The 19,532-nt window shown below is 44.8% G+C and overlaps 1 protein-coding gene across 1 annotated transcript in view; it reads right to left on the bottom strand.

Moving 5' to 3' along the window:
- The window catches only part of SHPRH (SNF2 histone linker PHD RING helicase), a 1,609,144-nt gene that overhangs the window by 139,156 nt on the left and 1,450,456 nt on the right, over window positions 1-19,532 (bottom strand). Inside the window, exon 27 of the mRNA XM_044068807.1 lies at window positions 18,954-19,040. Within this exon, the coding sequence (XP_043924742.1) occupies window positions 18,954-19,040 (87 nt within the window). The remainder of the gene's footprint in view (window positions 1-18,953; window positions 19,041-19,532) is intronic.

The raw sequence follows: 19,532 nt of genomic DNA on the forward strand, positions 1-19,532 counted from the left end.
CCACTTCACTGTGGTGTTGTCCATAACCATCTGAAGAGGAACAGCAGTCCATAGATGGTGGAGAACTTTCAAGGTGCGGAGCACTGCCAATATTTCCTTGATACTGATGGACTTCTGTGCATCCCTGGACTCCAGGTAGCCTGCACTTGCACTCCTAATGACACTGCTGCCCAAGCACAGCTGGATGAATCTGACTGGACAGATTGCATCAGAACAGGAGGAAAAGGGGAATCCTGGATTGATGCTCAGCTGTGCTCTCTGACACCAACTCTCATCTAAGATATTCCGGGGAATGTAGGTGGTGGGTCTAGCAATTCCAGACATACCAATGAATTTTCCTCATGTGGAGATGGGCCAGTGGTATCAAGAAAATCAACTTTTTATAAATTCTCTTGCTGAGGTGAAGTTCCTCCTGGAAAATTCCTGAAACATGATCTGGTAAGATAGCATCCTTCAGGAAGAAAGGTCATTCTTTTGTTAGAATCAATTAAGCACCACAGGAAGATGAGTCTTTGCAAGTCTGTCAGGCACAACTTCTGAAGATTCAACTTAAAAATCCAGGTGGGACAGTAAGGATGAGACCTTCTCTAGCAAATCCAAATATCAGATGCAGAAATCTGAAGACTCTGGTATTCAGGCCGGCTGAGGGCAGATAACCCAATTGTGATGACAACAACAGTGAAACACGAAAAACATCTGATGGTGCGAGCCAGACACAACAAATCTCAAATCGCTTCTGACGTGATGAGGGATGAGGACATGGCGATATGCATCCTTTAAGTCGTCCACAGTCATTATGAATCAGCAGTCCAGCAAAAGAAGAAGCACTTTCTGCAGGCTGAGCATCTTGAACTTGGAGATCTTGATAAAGGTATTTAGAAAGGATAGGTCCAACACCAGTCTCTAGGACAGCTTTTTTGGGAGCCAGGAAAATTTTGGAGTAGAAACCTTTCAGTCTTTTCAGTAAGTCCAGCATTTGCTGGCATATAGGAGGGAATAACAAGGTCTGGTCCAGCAAGATGGGGGACACCACCCTGAACTGATGTGGATCCATGGTTAACTGTAACCTCTATTAACAATGCTGAGTACCTATTTGTCAGAAACTATTAATGACCAAACTAAACATGCAGCCTTGTTGAGAGCTAACTTTCAAGACACGGAACCCAGAGGGACACTTAGAAAAGACAGGTGCAGTGCCTTGGCATAATCATATGCTGAAAGGAGTGCTTATCCTTTTTAGAGAAAGGTACTTTTCTTGTTAGGTTTGGCAGAATTCCCACCCTGATATTTTCTTATAGTGCCTTGACTTTTTTCAGCTGGGACTTATGTTTATTGGGCCACTGAAAATTATCCTGTTTAATGGAGGGAAATATTGGAATATGGAACATTTTAAACACCCCTTGCATCAGTTTACCTCCGTCCTCCCAGTGTTTACGGATCTGATTAGCTGTTGTACCAAACATACACAATCAGAGTCAAGTGAAGCATTCATAATCCTATTTTTTAAGTCATTAGAAAATTTCTGACTGGGCAACCAGGTACAGCACCTTATCACCACAGACATTACTGCATTTACAGAAATAATATCAGCACCTACCAAGGAACTCTTTGTAGCATGTTTAGACACTTGAGAAACATAGGACACAAGAACTTTGAAAGACACTTTTTACTTAGCAGTTAATGATGCAGCAAATTTGTCTGAACTATACACAAGACCTCTACGCATGCTTTAATCACCAGTGTTTTATGTGAACACCTTAAAGGCTACCATGCTAGACAGCGCCGGCTTCTTTCCCTGTGATTCTAACCACTTGCCTAGCTTATCTGAAGGGACTGGGATTGATGAAGATAAGTCTTTTTATTGGAAGATGTCACTAGAGACACAGCAGAATCCACAGACAAGGGTCTTGGAGACCATGCATAGTTGAACACACCCTGACTTTCTTAAATACTTGTTTTAGGCAAAGACTCATTCAATCCTTGAGAATTGCAAGCTTTCTTAAAAATATTCTCCAATGCTGGGATTATTGGAGGGAAGGTTGCCATATCTGGGGCCTCATCTTCCAAAAGATAATATACCCTTGCTGATTTAATGAGCAGTCGAAGATTGTTCCAAATTGAATACATCCCTAAATCTAGCTAGCATTTGGGAAAAAGAAAACATCTGTTTAGTTTTTGGCACCTGTTTGTCCGCAGAGGAAGATGAATGATCAAACTCTGAAACTTCTGAAATGTCAGATTCCAAATCCCTTTCGAAATCAGGATGCCTGGATGGTTGATCAGGGTGTGAGCCCCAGTGTTACTCATAGCCCAGGTTCACACCCTGTATAAACTGCCTAAAAGTATGGTTGTGTAAGATCTTACCATAACAGTAGATGTCCTACTTCTCAGTGCTGCAGCATTCTTTAATTCTGGGGTATCCTACCGAGGACAGAACATACAGCCAACATACCAAAGCCTTTAGATTTTATGGGTACCATATGTCAGACACGTACAAGGTGTAAGATACACACGTGACGTACAAGCACCTAATCTGCAGAAAAGAAGTGCCCCAGAAAAACTAAAGCAACCTCAGAGGAAAAAAATAGCAAGTATATCCTGGAAGGGAAGAAGAATACGAAAAACAAGTAGCAGTAGAAGAACAGGATGAAAAAAAGGACCCACGGCTAAAGCAAAACAAAAGAAAGTAACAGAGGGTAGAAGAGAGGGACAGAATACTGCAACAGTGAGAAGCAGGACATCTACTGTTACGGTAAGATCTTACACTGCTGTAATATGTGCACCCTTATCACTGTTGCAGTATCCTTTACTCTTGGGAGAAAAGCTACTGTAAAGTATGGGAGGAGAAAGGCAAAAACCCATGAAAAATGACTGGCAAATCCCACCCTGGCCCTAGAAATGACAACCAACTTGTAATGCTGGAGAAAGTGTTAACAGATGATGAAGTACCAGCTTCCAAGATGGATTCAGTATCCAGACTCTTGGGGAAAAAAAAAACTAAAAGAGGCCACTGCCCTGGCAGAATAAGCACAAACGGAAGAGGAAAGCTGCTTGCCACGAAACCGAAGTTCCTGACATGAATGGAAAGAAAAAGTTGCTCAGATTTACTGACATGTTTTGTCTTGTTCAAGTAACATCTAAGCTGTCTATGTAAATCGAAGGAGTGAAGAACCCTCTCATTAGGATTCTGTGGAGAAGATAAAAAGAAGGAAGATGAATGAACTGATTCAAGAACAAATAATTAACCATTTTCACTATAAAAGAAGGACTGGTATGAAGGGGCACCCTGTCCCTGTGAAAAAAACAAAAAAGGTACAACTGCCGTGAGTGTCTGAAGTTCAGAGACCCTCTTGGCAGAACAGAGTGTCACCAACAATAAAGTCTTCCAGGTGAAATGTTGTAGGGAAGAAGAAACTGCAGGCACAAAAGGGGACCAAGGTCAAGTCCTCAAGAGCAAATTAAGGTCCCAAGAAGAAGCAATGGGCTTTCTTGGAGGCCGAATATAAAGAATACCTTTTAAAATTGTTTGACTTCAAAACTAAATGCCAAAGATGGATTCAGAGGCAGACAAGTTGAAATGGGTGACAAATGAACTTTAACAAACAAATATACCAAGCCAGAATGGAGCAACTCAAACAAATAAGAAAGGACTGTAGGTAGCCCACAAAAACAAGGTTCAGGTAACCAAATACAACATTTCTTCCATTTAGTCACATATGATTTACTAGTAGTGGGTTTTCTGGCCTGCAAAACCTGAAGCATGTCCTCAACAAATTGGTGCCTAAAAGGAATCAAAACCTTATTGTCCAAAGTGTCAACTGAAGGGTGGGCATGTGAGGGAGAATGAGAGATCCCTTGTCTTGTGTAACAAGATACATCCTGTGAGGTAACTTGTGATGACTGTCTCTGGTCAGATGAAATAGAAGGGGGAAGCAGTGCTGCCTGGGGCAAAATGGAGTCACCGTCAAGAATTTGTGTGTGTTCCGCATGATCTTGTGCAGGACCTTTCACAGTAGAGGAAGAGAGGGCTAGGCATAGAGAAAGATCCCTTCCCAAGAAAAAGACATGGCATCCACCTTCCAAGTCAGCGGACTTGGAACTCTGGAACAGAACTTGGGAAGTTGTCTGTTCAGAGGAAGGCAAAAATACCTACTTAAGGAGTACCTCACTGATGTAAAATGTCCAGAAACACATCTCTGTGAAGCATCCATTTGTGTAGATTTGTCCTGGACCTGCTGAGAGTGTCTGCCATCAAATTGTGCTGAAGGACTGTAGACCACCTGAAAAACCAAGTGACAGCAGACTGCAAAATTCCAAGCCTGAACAGTCAGCCTGCAAAGAAGTTAAGATTCTGTGCTCCCTTGCTTGTTGATGTACCACATTAATGTAGTATTGACTGTAAAAAGCTTTACAGGACATGGAATCCAAAGAGAGTAAAAAGCCTGGAGAGCTAGAGGTGCAGCCCTCTTATCCTTCATGTTGATATGGTCTGTCAGATGTTGATGTGATCAAAGACCCCTGGGGTTGGACGTTGTTGGAGGAGGATCCACAACCACATCTGTAGTATCTGTGTCCAGCTCCTGAGTAGGGAGAGGAACTTGAAAAGGCAGATCTGGATTCAGGGATATCTGGTGAATCCATCAGTGAAGCTCAAGCTTGAGACAAGGCAAGAGAGGAACTGGATACTCCAGAGGGTGGCAGTGCTGGAGCAAAACAGTCTTGAGATAAAAATGAAATTTCCTCATGTGGAGTTTGGAACAGGGAACTATGACAATGGTGGATGCCATGTACCCCAGAGCTCAGAGAAATTCCCTTGCAGGAGGGACTGAAAGAGGAAGAACAGACTGGAAATAAGCAGTAAAAGAGAGGATTTTGGGAGGTGGGAGACAAGCCAGCATAGGCATGGTCTGAATCCTGCAACCCAGAAATACTTGATCCTGAGATGGAGTCAACGCAAACTTTTTGAAAATAAGGCTGAACCCCAGACTGCGTAGAAGCAGCATAGTGAAGTATAGATTCTGAATCAGGAGCTTCTTAGAGGGGGGCTTGAATCAAAAGGTCAACCAAACAAGGGAATATATGAATTCCACAAAGACTGCAGAAGGCAACTACAGGGAATACAAGGGGACAGACATTTGGTATAGACCCTTGGAGAAGTAAAAAGACCAAAAGGCAAAGCAGTGAACTGATAATGAGAGGAAGAAACAGAATTATAACAAAAAAATCCTGAAGAGAGGGTGAATAGGAACGTGGAATTAAGGCCCTTCAGATGCAGGAATACCAGAAAGGCTTGAGGAAGCAACACAGGGAAAAGTGTCTGAAGAAACAACATCCTGAAACATGGAACCCTGACAAAAATGTTGAAAAAAGACAGGTCTATCCTTCCTGGGAACTGGAAACATCCTGGAATAAAAACATGCTCCCTGTTGAGAGAAGGGAAAAGATTGGATGGTTCCCTGTACCAGAAGATCCTGAAGAATCAAAGGAAAATGTGGGAGGTGACAAGGAGGAGGCTGAGGAAGGCCTAGGAATGGAGGAAGGGACTTCCAACTATAAAATAACCATATTAGATAATGGAAATTACCCAAGTGTCTGTGGTTATCTGTTGCCAAACAGAAAAAGAGAGTTAACCTGGGGAGCAGACGAATCTGGCTGAGGGTTAAGGGCAGCTGAATGTCAAGCAAAAGCAGATTTATCAAGGAAAGAAGGCATTTGACTCTTAGAATTCTAAGAAGGCTTATCTGGAAAAACTCACCTAGAAGGCTGTTTAGACTGTCTACAAATAAATGAAGCCTTAGAAGGATAACTTCTTTGAAACTTAGGAACAGCAGAGACAATGATTTATTTCAAATCCTGCACAACTTTAAGCTTATCTTGAAGGGTTTTAAGCAATTCAGATGCAGTGATGCCAAAGGGATTCTTTTTGTCTAAAGGGGAAGTCAATAATGTTGCCTTGATGTCTTCTGGCAGAGCCTGAAGGAACAACCGAGAAGACTTCTATATAACAAATCCAGATGCAGCTGCCCTAGAGGAGGCATCAGCAGCATCTTAACTACATTTAAATGAATGATGAGACACCTAAGAAGCAGAGCTCAAAAGGGAAATGGCAGAAGTTTTACCCTCAGAATCAGGCAAATCAGCCAGAATGTCCCTAAGTTGGGAGAGAACAGCCAAAACATACCTAGTCATACGAGGCTGGTAAATAATAGCTCTGAAGGCTAAGGTGGTAAAGGTATACATTTTTATTCTATAGCTAGCTATAAATTGGCTGGATGTCTTGCCAACTGTCAGTTGTACCTGGAGTAGTTCCAGTGCTTCACGCTGGCACACCAGTCTGAAGGTGTGCTTGTCCTTAATGAAGATGGAGACACCACCACCCTTAGTCTTCCCAACCTCATTTTGGGATCGGAATGTGTGGAATGAGGTATAGCCTGGTAAGGCAGGGGTGCTCTCCACAGCCCTGAACCAGGTTTCTGTGACTACAAGGACATCAGCATCTTCCAGTGCAACGAGGGCCTCCAGTGAGTTCATTTTCAGGTTACTGATCCTAGTATTAAGCAGCATGACCTTCAATTTACTTTTTAACAGATCTTTTATGTTGGAAGGTTTGTCTTTGGGACATTGCCTAAAAAAGGCACATTGGGAAAGGCGTGAGCCTTGGCCAGGATCCAAAAAAACAGTGGTGACAGGTGAAGGCCATCTCTGGCAAAGCATTGAGACCTGTCCACCATGTCATCCCAGGCAGACAGATACTGGATCCCCTTAGAATGACACCAGAAACTAAGCCAGTTGTTGAAGTCAATTATTTTTTGTTGGTATTCTGGTATAATTCTTGGTGAAGGTAGGATACTGCTTAGGGCTAGGGTCATACCTGCCTGGAACACATACTCTGAGAGTTCAATCATGTCTCTCTTAATATAGTCCAGGGAGGTGCGTCATTCACAGTAACATGTACAATGACAGAGTCGTACTTGTACTTGTTGTGCAGAGACTTAAGTGCTTGCATGATGTGGTGGATTCTGGCACCAGATAGGACAACTGACCATGACCTTCTCCTTGTCGAGCTATCATAACTGAGTCACCAATGACTAGTGTGTTTGGTTTATTGTTGTGTTGTTGGCTGTGATGGTTTATTGTTTTGCCTTATGAGCTGTGTTTGTGAGACACTGGTGTGTTGTCTGCTGTGTGTGATGTGTTTGGTGTTGTGGGTGGAATGTTTATGGTTTGGAGGTCTCTGCTGTTTAGGTAAGTTTTTATTGAGGACCTTTGCATAGGTGTGTGTGTGTGTGTGTGTGTGTGTGTGTGTGTGTGTGTGTGTGTGTGTGTGTGTGTTGTGCTTGGCTGTGTGATGTGAGTGGTGTGATGTTTGTGCTGTCAATCTCCACTTTGTCAGGATTACTGACTGTGGTACAAGACAGCATGGACTCCAGGTTACTGATGTGCATGCATTTCTCACAGGTGGAAGAATTATGTGCTAGGAGAAGAGGGTTGTCAGTAAACATGAGGCAGTTGCTACACTGTCTCAGTATGCCGATGTCGACCAGGTTGCCAGGAGAAAGTGACGAGAATTGTCCATAGTGTTCCGAATGCCTGGGCAGACTTATGGAGAGAGGGTTTTTATAAGGGTTTGTCCACAAGAGTGTAAACTAAAAGAACCTTCTTAAATGTAAAGTAACTGGCCTGAAGCACAAATGCTAAGACCAAAGTTAAAAATGCTCAGAACAACAGATAAATTTAATTAGGCTACTAACAAGCAGTAATAAATGCATCAGAATAAAAGCACTTGAACACTTAAGAGCACACAGCAAAAATAAGGTAATAAAGCATAAAGAACACAATTACAGAAAAAGCAGCTGAATAGTGTAATTTTTTTATGACTCAAGACACCCACTCCTCTTGCCTGCATATACTTGATTCCATCAAGGTACCCCCTAACACCATGGTCCTTGGTGACTTCAACTACCCCACCATAGACTGGGTGAACTATTCTTGCACTAATGCACTCTCTCAATGATTCCTCAACTTCATCAGTTATAATGCACTAGACCAGCTTGTCTCATCCCCCACAAAGGGAGATGACATTCTGGACTTGGTTCTTACCAACATGGGTGACTGATGCACCACTCCCATAGTATGTTCTTCCCTGGTGAGATCAGATCATCGGGCTCCCTCATTCGAAGTTTCTCTCCCACCCAATCCCCTCCCCCTAGCCATAATCAAGCTATAAAACTTCTCCAAAGCTGACTACAACCTCCTAAGGGAGGGTATCTGTGGCTTCACAACACTGCCCCTCTTAGAGGATGCAGACAACTATGTTGGGCAGTATGCCAATGCAGTATACAAGCATCTGTACAACCGCATGAACTCAGCCACACCCAATAGAACTATGCTCCTCAAGGAAACACAAACCTGTTTGATGGACATCCTCTATCAACAGACTTTACAATAAAAGGAAGAAACTGTTGCCCAAGGATAAAAGGGAACAAATTCTAAATTGGAAAAACTCCCTCCTTAGCCTCAACAAGCAAATTAGATCACTAGTGAAAACCTCCAAGGCAAATTATGAATTGAAACTACAACAAAGGGAAACCATAAAGTCTTCTTCAATTATGTCAGGAACCTCCGTGGCAAAGCCCAGGTTTGTTCCGAATTAGTACTTAACAGTATCACTTACACTAATCCTCTTGACTTGGCCAACCTGCTAGCAGATAGGTACAGTGCAAACTTCACCTCTCTTCCCCCCACCAAATGCCCTTTCGATACCCCCAATACTTGTCCCACACTTCACATCTCCATAGATTAAGAAGTTATGTACCTACCATAACGTTCCATGTTAGTAGTCTTCTTCTCACCTTCTTTCTTGCTGGTTGGGTTCGGAGCCGACCTTCAGCTCTGACTCGGCCATTTTCTAAAGCTCGAGAGCTACTTACTGGCTCGAGGCCTCCCTATATCCCACAATGCCTGGCGCTAGACCCCCAGATCTCATTTGGAAGACCTAACACCATCATAATACAAGAGGACAACCATCCAAATAGCAAAACCTTCAGCTACAGGGCTGAAGAGAAAGGTAGAGGACATAATCGGTAAAGACTCGGCCAGTGACAAGATCCGTAGGAGGATTCTTCTCGGTCCATCTAGGCTAGGGGGATGGAGGGTGGGACGCAAGAAAGAAGGCGAGAAGAAGACAACTAACATGGAATGTTATGGTAGGTACATAACTTCTTAATGTTAAGTTGTCTATCTCACCTTCATTCTTGCTGGTTGGGAAAGCATCCCTAGCACCTTAGTCCTGGGTGGCTCATCGGAACAGACTCTTGAGCACAGTGGAACCAAAATCAGCTCTGCTCCTAGAGGCCAGATCCAATTTATAATGTGAAATGAAGGTATGAGGGGTGGCCCATGTGGCCGCCGCACAAATGGCTTCCATAGGTAGTCTTGACTGAAAAGCTACCGGTGTAACTAAAGCCCTAGTAGAGTGGCCTTTAGGTTTAGCAGGGAGTTCTTTATTCCTCAACTGATAAACAAGGGTAATAATACAGGACAACCACCTGGATAAGGTTACTTTAGACACTGGTCGACCCTGCTTACCCTCCGCATAGGACAGGAAGAGTTGGTCTGATTTCCTTATTTGCTCAGTCCTATGCAAATAGAAACGTAATTGCCTATGAACGTCCAACTGTTGTAATTTGTGTTCAGCTTTGTTGGAATAATTTGGAAAAAAAAACTGGCAGATCGATGGATTGATTCAAATTATTTTCAGAGGGGACCTTAGGAAGGAATGAAGGATTAGTCCTGAGTGAAACTCTATCCTTATGGAAAACTAGGTAAGGAGGACAAACACAAACGGCTTGAAGTTCAGAAACTCTCCTCGCTGAAGTAATGGCCACCAAAAAGAGGGTTTTCCAAGTAAGCAATTTCAAGGAACAGGAAGCTGCCGGTTCAAAGGGAGGCAGTATCAAGGAAGCTAGGATCAAATTTAAATCCCACGGAGGCGGGGGTCTCTCACTGGAGGCCTGAGCAAGATTGTTCCTTTCAGAAAGGCTTTGCAAAGCTTATGGGACATGATGCTGGTTTCTGAGAGGCCCGTATTGAAATTAGAGATTGCCGCTAGCTGAACTCTAATGGTGGCAGAAGAGGAGCCCGCTTGAAAAAGTTCTGCTAAAAAATCTAGGACATTATGGACAGGGGCCGTGAAGGGATCTATATTTCTAGCCTCTGCCCAGAAAGAGAAACATTTCCACTTACTAGCATAAGTCTCCCTGGTTGTAGGTTTGTGTGAAGAAAGGATAATCTCACGCACTGAATGGGAAATACTGGGAAGCCTGGCTAAGGTTGGAAGTGGAGCAACCAAGCAGTGAGGTTGAGAGACTGAAGAGATTGATGCAGCCTGCCCGACTGATGGATCAAGAGGTCTGGAACTGGGTCCAGATTCCAAGGCAGCTCTAGAAGGTGTCGATGCAGGAACGGGAACCAGATTTGTTGAGGCCAGTAGGGGGCAATGAGGATCATCCTGCACCCCAGCACGGTAGCTTTCTGAATTAGTCTGGGAATTATGGAAAGGGTGGGAATGCATACAGAAGTCCCCGGGGCCAATCGTGAACTAGAGTGTTTCTGGGGGAGTCTCTGGGAAGAGGGAAGAGAGTGAGGAAACTGTTGCACTTGCTGTTGAGAGGAGTTGCGTAAAGGTCGCAGCAAGGCTGACCCCATTTGCGGAAGATTTTGTCCGCTACTGTACGATTGAGAGACCACTTGTGAGGCATGAGAATAGCTCTGCTTAGCCTGTCCGCTATGAATCTGGACTTCCCAGGGATGTGCGTTGCTGTCAGAAATCGTTGAGAGGAGATCGCCCACTGCCATAGTCTGAGTGCTTCTCGACATAAGGGATATGACTTGGTTCCGCCCTGCTTGTTGATGTACCACACTACAGACATATTGTCTGTCTGAATTGCAATGGTCCCAGTGGGTAGAGAATTCTGAAGAGCTTGCAACGCTAAAAGCACCGCCCTCATCTCCAAGACGTTTATGTACAAGTGGTACTCATGGAGTTGCCAGGTGCCCTGGACAGTCCTGCCCTGAAAATGCCCCCCCCCCACCCGATCATGGAGGCATCCGTGGTCACCGTGGCAACTGGAGGAGGAAGGACAAATGGTCTGCCCTGGGGTACTGATGGAGAGACCATCCACCAAGCCAAGTGGTCTTTGCATGATTGTGTAATTATTATCTTGTGAGACAAAGAAAGTTGTTGAAAGGATCATTGGGTGAAAAGCATCCACTGGAGAATCCTCATGTGAAAACGAGCCAGGGGAACTAATATGATCGCTGCTGCCATGAGACCCAAGGTTTTTAGGACGAATTTGGCCTGAATCTTTCTGCATCCTAATAATACCTGTACATGTCGGCGAATGTCTGCCACTCTGTCTACTGGAAGTCTTGCAGACAGATCTTCCGTATTTAATCTTGCGCCTATAAAGGTTAAAGACTAACAAGGCGACAATGCAGACTTTTCGAAACTTATTGAGATACCTAGGTTGGAGCATGTTTGGATGGTATAATCCCTGGCTCTCAGCAATTGATGTCTGGTTGTAGCAGTAAGGAGCCAGTCGGCTAGATACGGAAACACCTGGAATCCTTGCCATCTCAGGTGAGCGGTAACCACTGCCATGCATTTGGTGAACACCCTGGGGGTTGTGGTGAAACCAAAGGGCAGGGCTCTGAACTAGTAATGACTGGCTCCCAGAAGGAAGCGGAGAAACCTTCTGGAACGCCTGTCCATTTTGATGTGGTAGTTACGCATCCTGAAGATCTATGGAGCACATCCAATTGTCCTGACCCAAAAAGGGTAGAATAGACTGAAGCATGACCATCCGGAACTTTGTTCTTTGAACAGACTTGTTTAGTCTGCTGAGATCCAGAATGGGTCTCCAGTCCCCTGTCTTTTTTGGTACCAAAAAGAACTTAATTCCGGATCCTTGCTGGTCTGCTGGGACTTGTTGGATGACCCATTTTTTTTTAGCAGTCTTGAAATTTCTTGTACTGCATGTTCCTTTAGACTGGGTGGAACATCTGGGATTTGGTTGTTTGATTTTAAGGGGGTGTGGACAAACGCGATTTTGTAAGCTCCGGATATGATAGGCTGTACCCATCTGTCTCGAGTGATGAGACGCCAGGCTTCTGGGTACATAGACAACCTTCCCCCGACTGCCTCCGAAGGCGGACAGCCAGGCAGCACCTCAGGGGTGCTGGAAGGGCTTGTCAGAGAAAGATTCTCTGCTGCCCTGATTCTGCGGACCCCCTCTGCCCTGCGGGCAGCATCTATTGTTGTTTCCTCCTCTGCCTCTGGAGGGAAACTCGCGACGTGTGTCAGGCACGGCTCCCTGGGGTTTCCGGAACCACATCTTTCCACTCTTCTGACCCTTAGGGTATTGTCTAGAGAGAGTGGAAAAACGGACTCCCACAGCAGAGAGGGTCTTGACTTCCTGCTCACACCTGGTAAGGGTATCTTTCACCTGAGGTCCAAACAGAGCCGAACCATCAAAAGGGGTGTTGGTGAAGGACGCCTTGAAGGGATCAGCGAAGTTACATAACCGCATCCAGGCATGTCTTCTCAAAGCCACGCCTGTGCCTCAGGCCCTACTCGCCCCATCAGCCGCATATGAAATGAGCCGCATGGAGAAGTTGACGATAGAATTAAGAGTTGCCAGCTTGGAGTTTATCTTGTCTTGAGCCCCCGTAGCTGATGGATCTTGCAGGGTATCTCCTAGCTCCTTGAGGAGATCCATCTGAAGACGGGTGAAGTGGCACAAATAATTCAGCGACCGCATGGAGAAGGTTGCTGAGGAAAACATCCGCTTCCCGTATCTATCCATCGTCCTAGACTCTTTATTAGGGGGATGGACAGGTACAGAAGTGTCAGCCAACTCCTTTTTCATGGCAGCTGCTACCACCATGGCATCAACGGGGACACCCTTAGTCAAAAACTGTTTATCTTGAGGGGCCGTAATAAACTAAGTGGGCCTACGAGGGGTTGGTTCCAGTGTGTCTGGAGCTGACCAGACCACTACTTCCATCAAAGGATCGAAGGGCAGAGACACCCAGGAGATGGAGTGGCGAGAACCAAACGCATCCAAGTATACCGACTCGTCCTCAGAAGGGTTAAGGGCAGACCAGTTCCCCCTCTGCTTAAGGATTTCAAGGATGTCTGAGAAAGAGACATCTTTAGAGGGGGATCTTGGGGACCCTTCCAAATCCTCCAAGTCAGTATCTGACGTGACAGACACTGGGGAGTCAACATGTTTCCTCTTACATTTCCTCTTTCGAGGGGGCTCATCTGAAATCTCAGGGGAGGCCTCGGAAGAGGAAGATACACCCAGTGGGGTGACCTGGAGTGTTTGATCCCCTCGCTTGGGGTCTGGAGGAGGGGGCAGAGACCGAAGCAGGCACCCTGGGGGGAGGAGCTGAAGGGGCTGATCGAGGTGCAGACTCAGAAGTCAGCACACTCCCCATGACCACAAAGGCACCCCTGTCCGGCAGAAAAGAGGGCCCCTGCTCCGAAGAGACAGGAATCCTCTCCGGCACCAAAAGGGACGGCTCTGAGGCCAATGTAGGAGCTGAGCTTACCTGCGCCGAGGCTCCGAGAGGGAGAACGGGGTCGGACAAGGGTCCAATGCCACTCGCCCCCTCGGAGCCGACGAGGGAGTCTCGGCACCCAGACCCCTCCAATGACGGAACCATTGAAGAAATCGGAGCCGACGAAGGAGCCGAAAGGGGAAGCATCGGCACTAACGTTTCCAGGATCTGAGCCCCAACAAGCTCCGGCTCCGAACTGACAGGAGGAGTCGGAGGAGGAACTACTTCAGAAACAGGAACAGCCACAGCCTGATGATGAGGGCTAGTTAACATTTTAGCCAGGGCCTGCGATTTGAGGAGTCTACTAACCACTCTCCCCAAGTCATGATCGGACAGCCTCGAGGACTGAGAAGAGTGGGACCGATGGCTCCGTTCAGACTGTAGCAAAGGCGATCCTGGAGCTGAGCGAATCGACTCTAGGGATGGTGACCTGGATCGCTTACGGCCCCCTGACGGCTCCGACGCCAAGGTCGGAGCTGAGAGAGATTTAGATACTTCGGTTCCGGCCGGAACCGAAATTGAAGCAGACGCTCCAACTGGCGACGGCTCCATACTGGGAGCTGACGGCTTGGTGGGCTTAGGGGTTTTCGCTGGGTGAGACTTCGCCGGAGACCCCTCGGGTTTTAGTAACCCCCTGAGAATCAGCTTGTTCCTACACTCCTGCAGGACTCTCGGACTAAAGGCATGACATACCAAGCAAGAGTCCTGGAGGTGTAGGGCACCTAAGCAATAAACAAAAGAAGTGTGACCATCTGTCAGAGACATTTTCTGACAGCACGAGTCACACTTTTTGAACCCTGATACCTTGGTATCCTTTGACATGTTAAAGAAAAAAGGAATACCGATGGATGAATGTTAGACTAGTGCAAACAAAAAAAACTCACACACTCACACACATACTAGTCCCACACCTTCACACAAAAAAATTAAAGGTAACAGTACTAACAAAAACTAAGAGACTATTATCTTAGATTACAAAGGCTAAACACTACTTCCTACTGAAACAATTTAAAAGGGAAGGGGGTAGCCTCTAATTTAAATGGCCTACTTAGGGAGATGGGGGGGGAAGAGGAGAAACTCTCTAAGTAAAAACGAGTTTCCCAAGGGTCAGAAAACACAGGAAAAAGTATGACTAATCTACAGTACTACTCTAAATAAACAAGAAACTGAAAAATATACACTAAACGTTTAACTACAAATATTACAAAAAGATGAATACGACCTGAGCCAGTAAAGCGCAACCTCGTAGCTGAAGCGGCAAACGAGATCTGGGGGTCTAGCACCAGGCATTGTGGGATATAGGGAGGCCTCGAGCCAGTAAGTAGCTCTCGAGCTTTAGAAAATGGCCGAGTCGGAGCCGAAGGTCGGCTCCGAACCAAACCAGCAAGAATGAAGGTGAGATAGACAACTTAACATCAAGTGTTACAGGTCCTATCCAAGGGAAAGAACACAGCTTCCATGAGACCTGATAGCATCCCAGGATGTACTCTGCACCATCTCCAGCAAAAACTGGCTTCTCCATTGAGCACCTTATTCAACCACAGCCTAAGTACTGGCTTCAGTCCAGCAGAGTGGAGAACTGCCATTGTCATCCCCTTGCACAAAGGTGGAGCCACTACTGACCCTGGAAACTATTGCCCCATTAGCTTGACAAGTTTGAGCTGTAAAGCCATGGAGTGTATTATTACGGATCTCATAAACAAGGACATAGGCAATCTCAAAGCACTTGACCCCACCCAGTTCGTATTCGTCAAGGGCAGATCTTGCCTGTTGAACCTGGTTGACTTCTTTGAGACGGTCACTAAGGCCCTAGATGAGGGAAAGTCAATATATACAGCTTACCTTGACTTGGCCAAGGCCTTTGACACAATCCCCCACTCGGGCATCATCGAAAAGCTAACGCAACTTGGCGTAAATCCCTATCTCATCAGGTGGGTGGCCAACAGGCTCACTGACAGGACCATCAAAGTCAAAATGGGCACCTCCACCTCCGATAGCAGACCTGTCACTAGTGAAGTTCCCCAGGAATCTGTCCTGGGACCCTTACTGTTTGGAATCTATTTCTCAGAGGTCCAGGCAAAGACAAAGGGCCTGTGGCTGACCAAGTTTGCAGACGACTGCAAGTTGGGTGCTGTCACTGACTCCCCAAATTATGTTAACATACTGCAAGAGGGTGTCACAGCAACTAGTGACTGGTGCCAAAGTCATGGCCTCAACCAAAAAGCAAAAAAGTATCATCATACCGTTTGGCAAAAACACAACCCCTATTGAGTACCACATCAACTGCAACCCCCTAAGCACACAACCTGTGATGAGAGACCTGGGCAGTCAGGTTGACAACACCCTCACATTTGACCATCATGTAGCGGTAGTGGTCAGAAAAGCCTTTTACTTGGTTCATCTCATAAGTAAAGGAATTGCATCCAGAAAAAAGGAGGGTATTACCTCTCTATACTCCTCCCGCATTAGACCAATAATTGAGTATAATGTCCCATTTGGGATCTAGCTCTCCAAACATCTGCACCAACTGGAAAGGCCACTGAAATACCTCACAAAGAGAATCCATGGCCTCCAACACCTGTCCTGTGCAGACAGACTCAAATCACTATCACTCTACTTGGTATCGTACATATTGCTCAGGGGTGATCTGTGTCTTGCCTACAAGGCAATCTCGGACCCTGCCCTACTAGAGATGCTCCATGTCCATAAGTCTTAACTCCTCACGTACTACCTACTCAAAAGGCCTGAAATTAATATGTGACATCAACAAAACCTGCTGGAGAGACAGGTTTGTCTCCCACAGGCTGCCCCATCTCTGGAATAGACTTCCCAAACATGTCAAACAGAGCACCTCGCTGACCTTCTTCAAGCGCAACCTCAATATGTGGATGGGAAACCACAAATTTGTCCCAGGGTTCCACCTGTGTCCCTCACTGACAGGGGAGACAGGTGCTGACTGAGGTTTCTTTTTGGGGATAAACTCTTGGCTAGGCTTGGAAGGGCCCCAGGGCTATTAGCCTAGTAACCTCCTATGTTCCTATGATCCTATGGCATGGCTGTCCTTATCAGAAGGTAACAGCTTAAAAGAATACAGGAACTTGGCTGGTTTATCCGTGGCTACAGAAATAACAGCAGGACCAGAGAAAGAGCTTTTATACAAAACCTGTTGACCTTCAGGAACTTTATAGAACCTGTCTGGTTTCTTAGGAGCAGGAGGTTGAGAGTCAGGGGCCTGAGAAGCTGCAGTGAAAGTATCCAGAATGACAGTCAGCATTGGAATGACTGCAGAAGGCCGAGGAGAATTTATTTGCAAGAGTTTATATTATTTTTTTTAACATAAGAAACCTGGTAACTCTACCACTTAAAGTGTTTCATCATATGAACCACCATATCCTCAAGACTGTTCTTCCATAGGAAAGTCAGGAAAAAGTGAATCCTCTTCTTCAGAACCCAGGGTAAAAGGACAGTGGATGTGAGAGGAGTAAGCAAAGGACTCCTCTAGAGAGTATAATTCTTTATCAGAGAAATGGGAGTCCCTAGCATGTTTGGAAGGAGTGGAAGAAGAGAAAACAGAAGTAGGAACAGATAATCCTCAAGGGGGGCTTAACAGCCACTAGAGCACTGAAAAGCCTGAGTAAAATCCTGACATTCTTTGCATGGATCCTTATCCACAGGGGACAGATGCTTAGTCTTCTGCTTCTTTTTCAAAGGAACATCACCTTTAACAAATCTAGAAGGTTCAGACTCCTACCTAGATTAATTGAAGGTACCAGGCACCTCTACTCTGACAGTTATTTGGGGAATCCCCCGAGGCCCCTCCAAAATGATCAATCATGGTTCCTCCTCCACATATACATCAGGTGCAGGCACAGCCTTAGAGGACGTGCAGATACACAGCTCTGTGTGAGCCCCCAAATGGGTAGCAGCAGAGAGCTGACAGCAGCACCAGACAGTCATTGGGTTCTTCATTCAACCCAGTGGAGATCTTCAGTGGAAACTGGGCACCAGCAGGATCAGTTTGTGCATTTTAAGTGGCAGCTGAACAACAGGCAGGTAGATCTGTCCATAGTACACTGAGCCAAAAGCTTCAACCACTGGTTTTACAAATAGATGGAAAAGAGACAACAGACAACTTTAGAGAGTCTCAGGGACAGAAGCCTGACCAATTTCACACTGCATACAGTTTTGGCTAACACCTAAACAAAAAAGGCGGTACTCATGTCTATCATTACGATGAATCTACCTCCCACACGCACATTTTCTCATCCAGGATGACATGTAAACTAAAGTAAAGAAAAAAGAAAGGCAGAGACCCCAATGGTTAACTTATCTTTAGAAAGCTTGGTAGTGGAACCAACTAGGTGAATGGTTTGCAGACCAAATTCAAATGTAGCATTCAGACTGACAGCAAAGAAGTTCTGATAATTAGCCACTTGCTCGTTATGTATGTAATTTACCTCTTACACTTAGGACATTGTCTGAAGTACAGCGCCTGGAAGATGTAAAGGCTTTAGTAAGCTGGCTGGATGTTTGGCTATCCTTGGCAGGATATCCCAAGAGAAAAGAATACTGCAACAGTGATAAGGAAGGATATCAATCAATCTAGCCAGAGCCAGCACCTCAACTGGAAACCCAATCAGAGACTGTCGCCCTGCAACATGGTGGGTCTTCTTTCTCTTTTTTGCATGCATTATCCTAGTGGGAGAATATGGATGAAGATGACTTTTACATGTATGTGAAATAATGTACAGTATATTTATTTCTTATACTTTTGTTGACCAGGTTAATCCCACAAGGGGTCAGTGTCCTCTTTTTAGTGTAGAGTTGAGGTGGTTTTCATAATGTAATGACATACTAGACCTGTACTTTCCATACTATACATAACACACATTATATATATATATATATATATATATATATATATATATATATATATATATATATATCCTACTGTACTTCAGTCCTAGTTCATACACTAGTTTCTCTATTCTCTCTATCTCTCTCCTGGTACATACTGCAAGAATAAATGAAGACTTCCACATATTTAAGAATGTAGCTCAGATATAAACAGCTCTTTCAAACTACATGCCACAGCTTTTTAAAAATACTGTTGAGTGACAATAAAGGGACATAATATCTGCCATCTGGTGAGAAGCCTAGTAAAAATAGTATCTGCAAAGGATTTTTCAATGTTTGCTGATATCTTGTTTTATACTGACTTTGGTGCAATTGTGAGTGCTGCTGCTTTAATCAATCAATAATATGGCTACTAAAGAAACATACAAGGCACAAGGCACTGTTTGTAATGTTTAAATAGACTTTCTTACCTGAAACTTATGTATTCCATTAATCTGGGCAAATTCCATGTTGTTTTCAGTTAAAGCATTTGAAATGATATCCAACACATCTTGCCACTAAAATATAATCAAAAATTACTGTTGCAATGCTGACTGATCAGTTTCATTATTCTGCTAATTATGCTCTAAAACAGCACAGAGAAAAAAATCTACTTCTCTTTTATTCTGCCATCCACAGGGAATATGTCCACTCAATTTCTGTTTTTTAACACACAAATTTCAGAAATCCATTGACGTATCAAGCCACAGAACAGTCAGAAATATACACATATTTCTGCAATGAATAATATGAAAAATATTATCTAACAGCAGTACTTTTTGCAGCATTTCTCATACCACCTATTTCAGTCACCATTATAAGAACTTAAGATTTCCACAGAGCTTGTAGTAGCTTCCCTACTGCTTATCAAGTACACAATGGAAGAGGTTCAATCTTGTCGACTTCAGCCTGGCAAACTATACTCCCCGGATACTGTTTTCCTTAGGAAATCACTGCAGGTGTGGTTTATGCATGTCATGTTTAAGCCAATGTGCATTATAAGTCATGGT

The sequence above is a fragment of the Protopterus annectens genome, chromosome 1.part0 (genome assembly GCF_019279795.1).
Source record: "Protopterus annectens isolate FY-2018-M chromosome 1.part0, PAN1.0, whole genome shotgun sequence".
Taxonomy (NCBI): Eukaryota; Metazoa; Chordata; order Ceratodontiformes; family Protopteridae; genus Protopterus; species Protopterus annectens.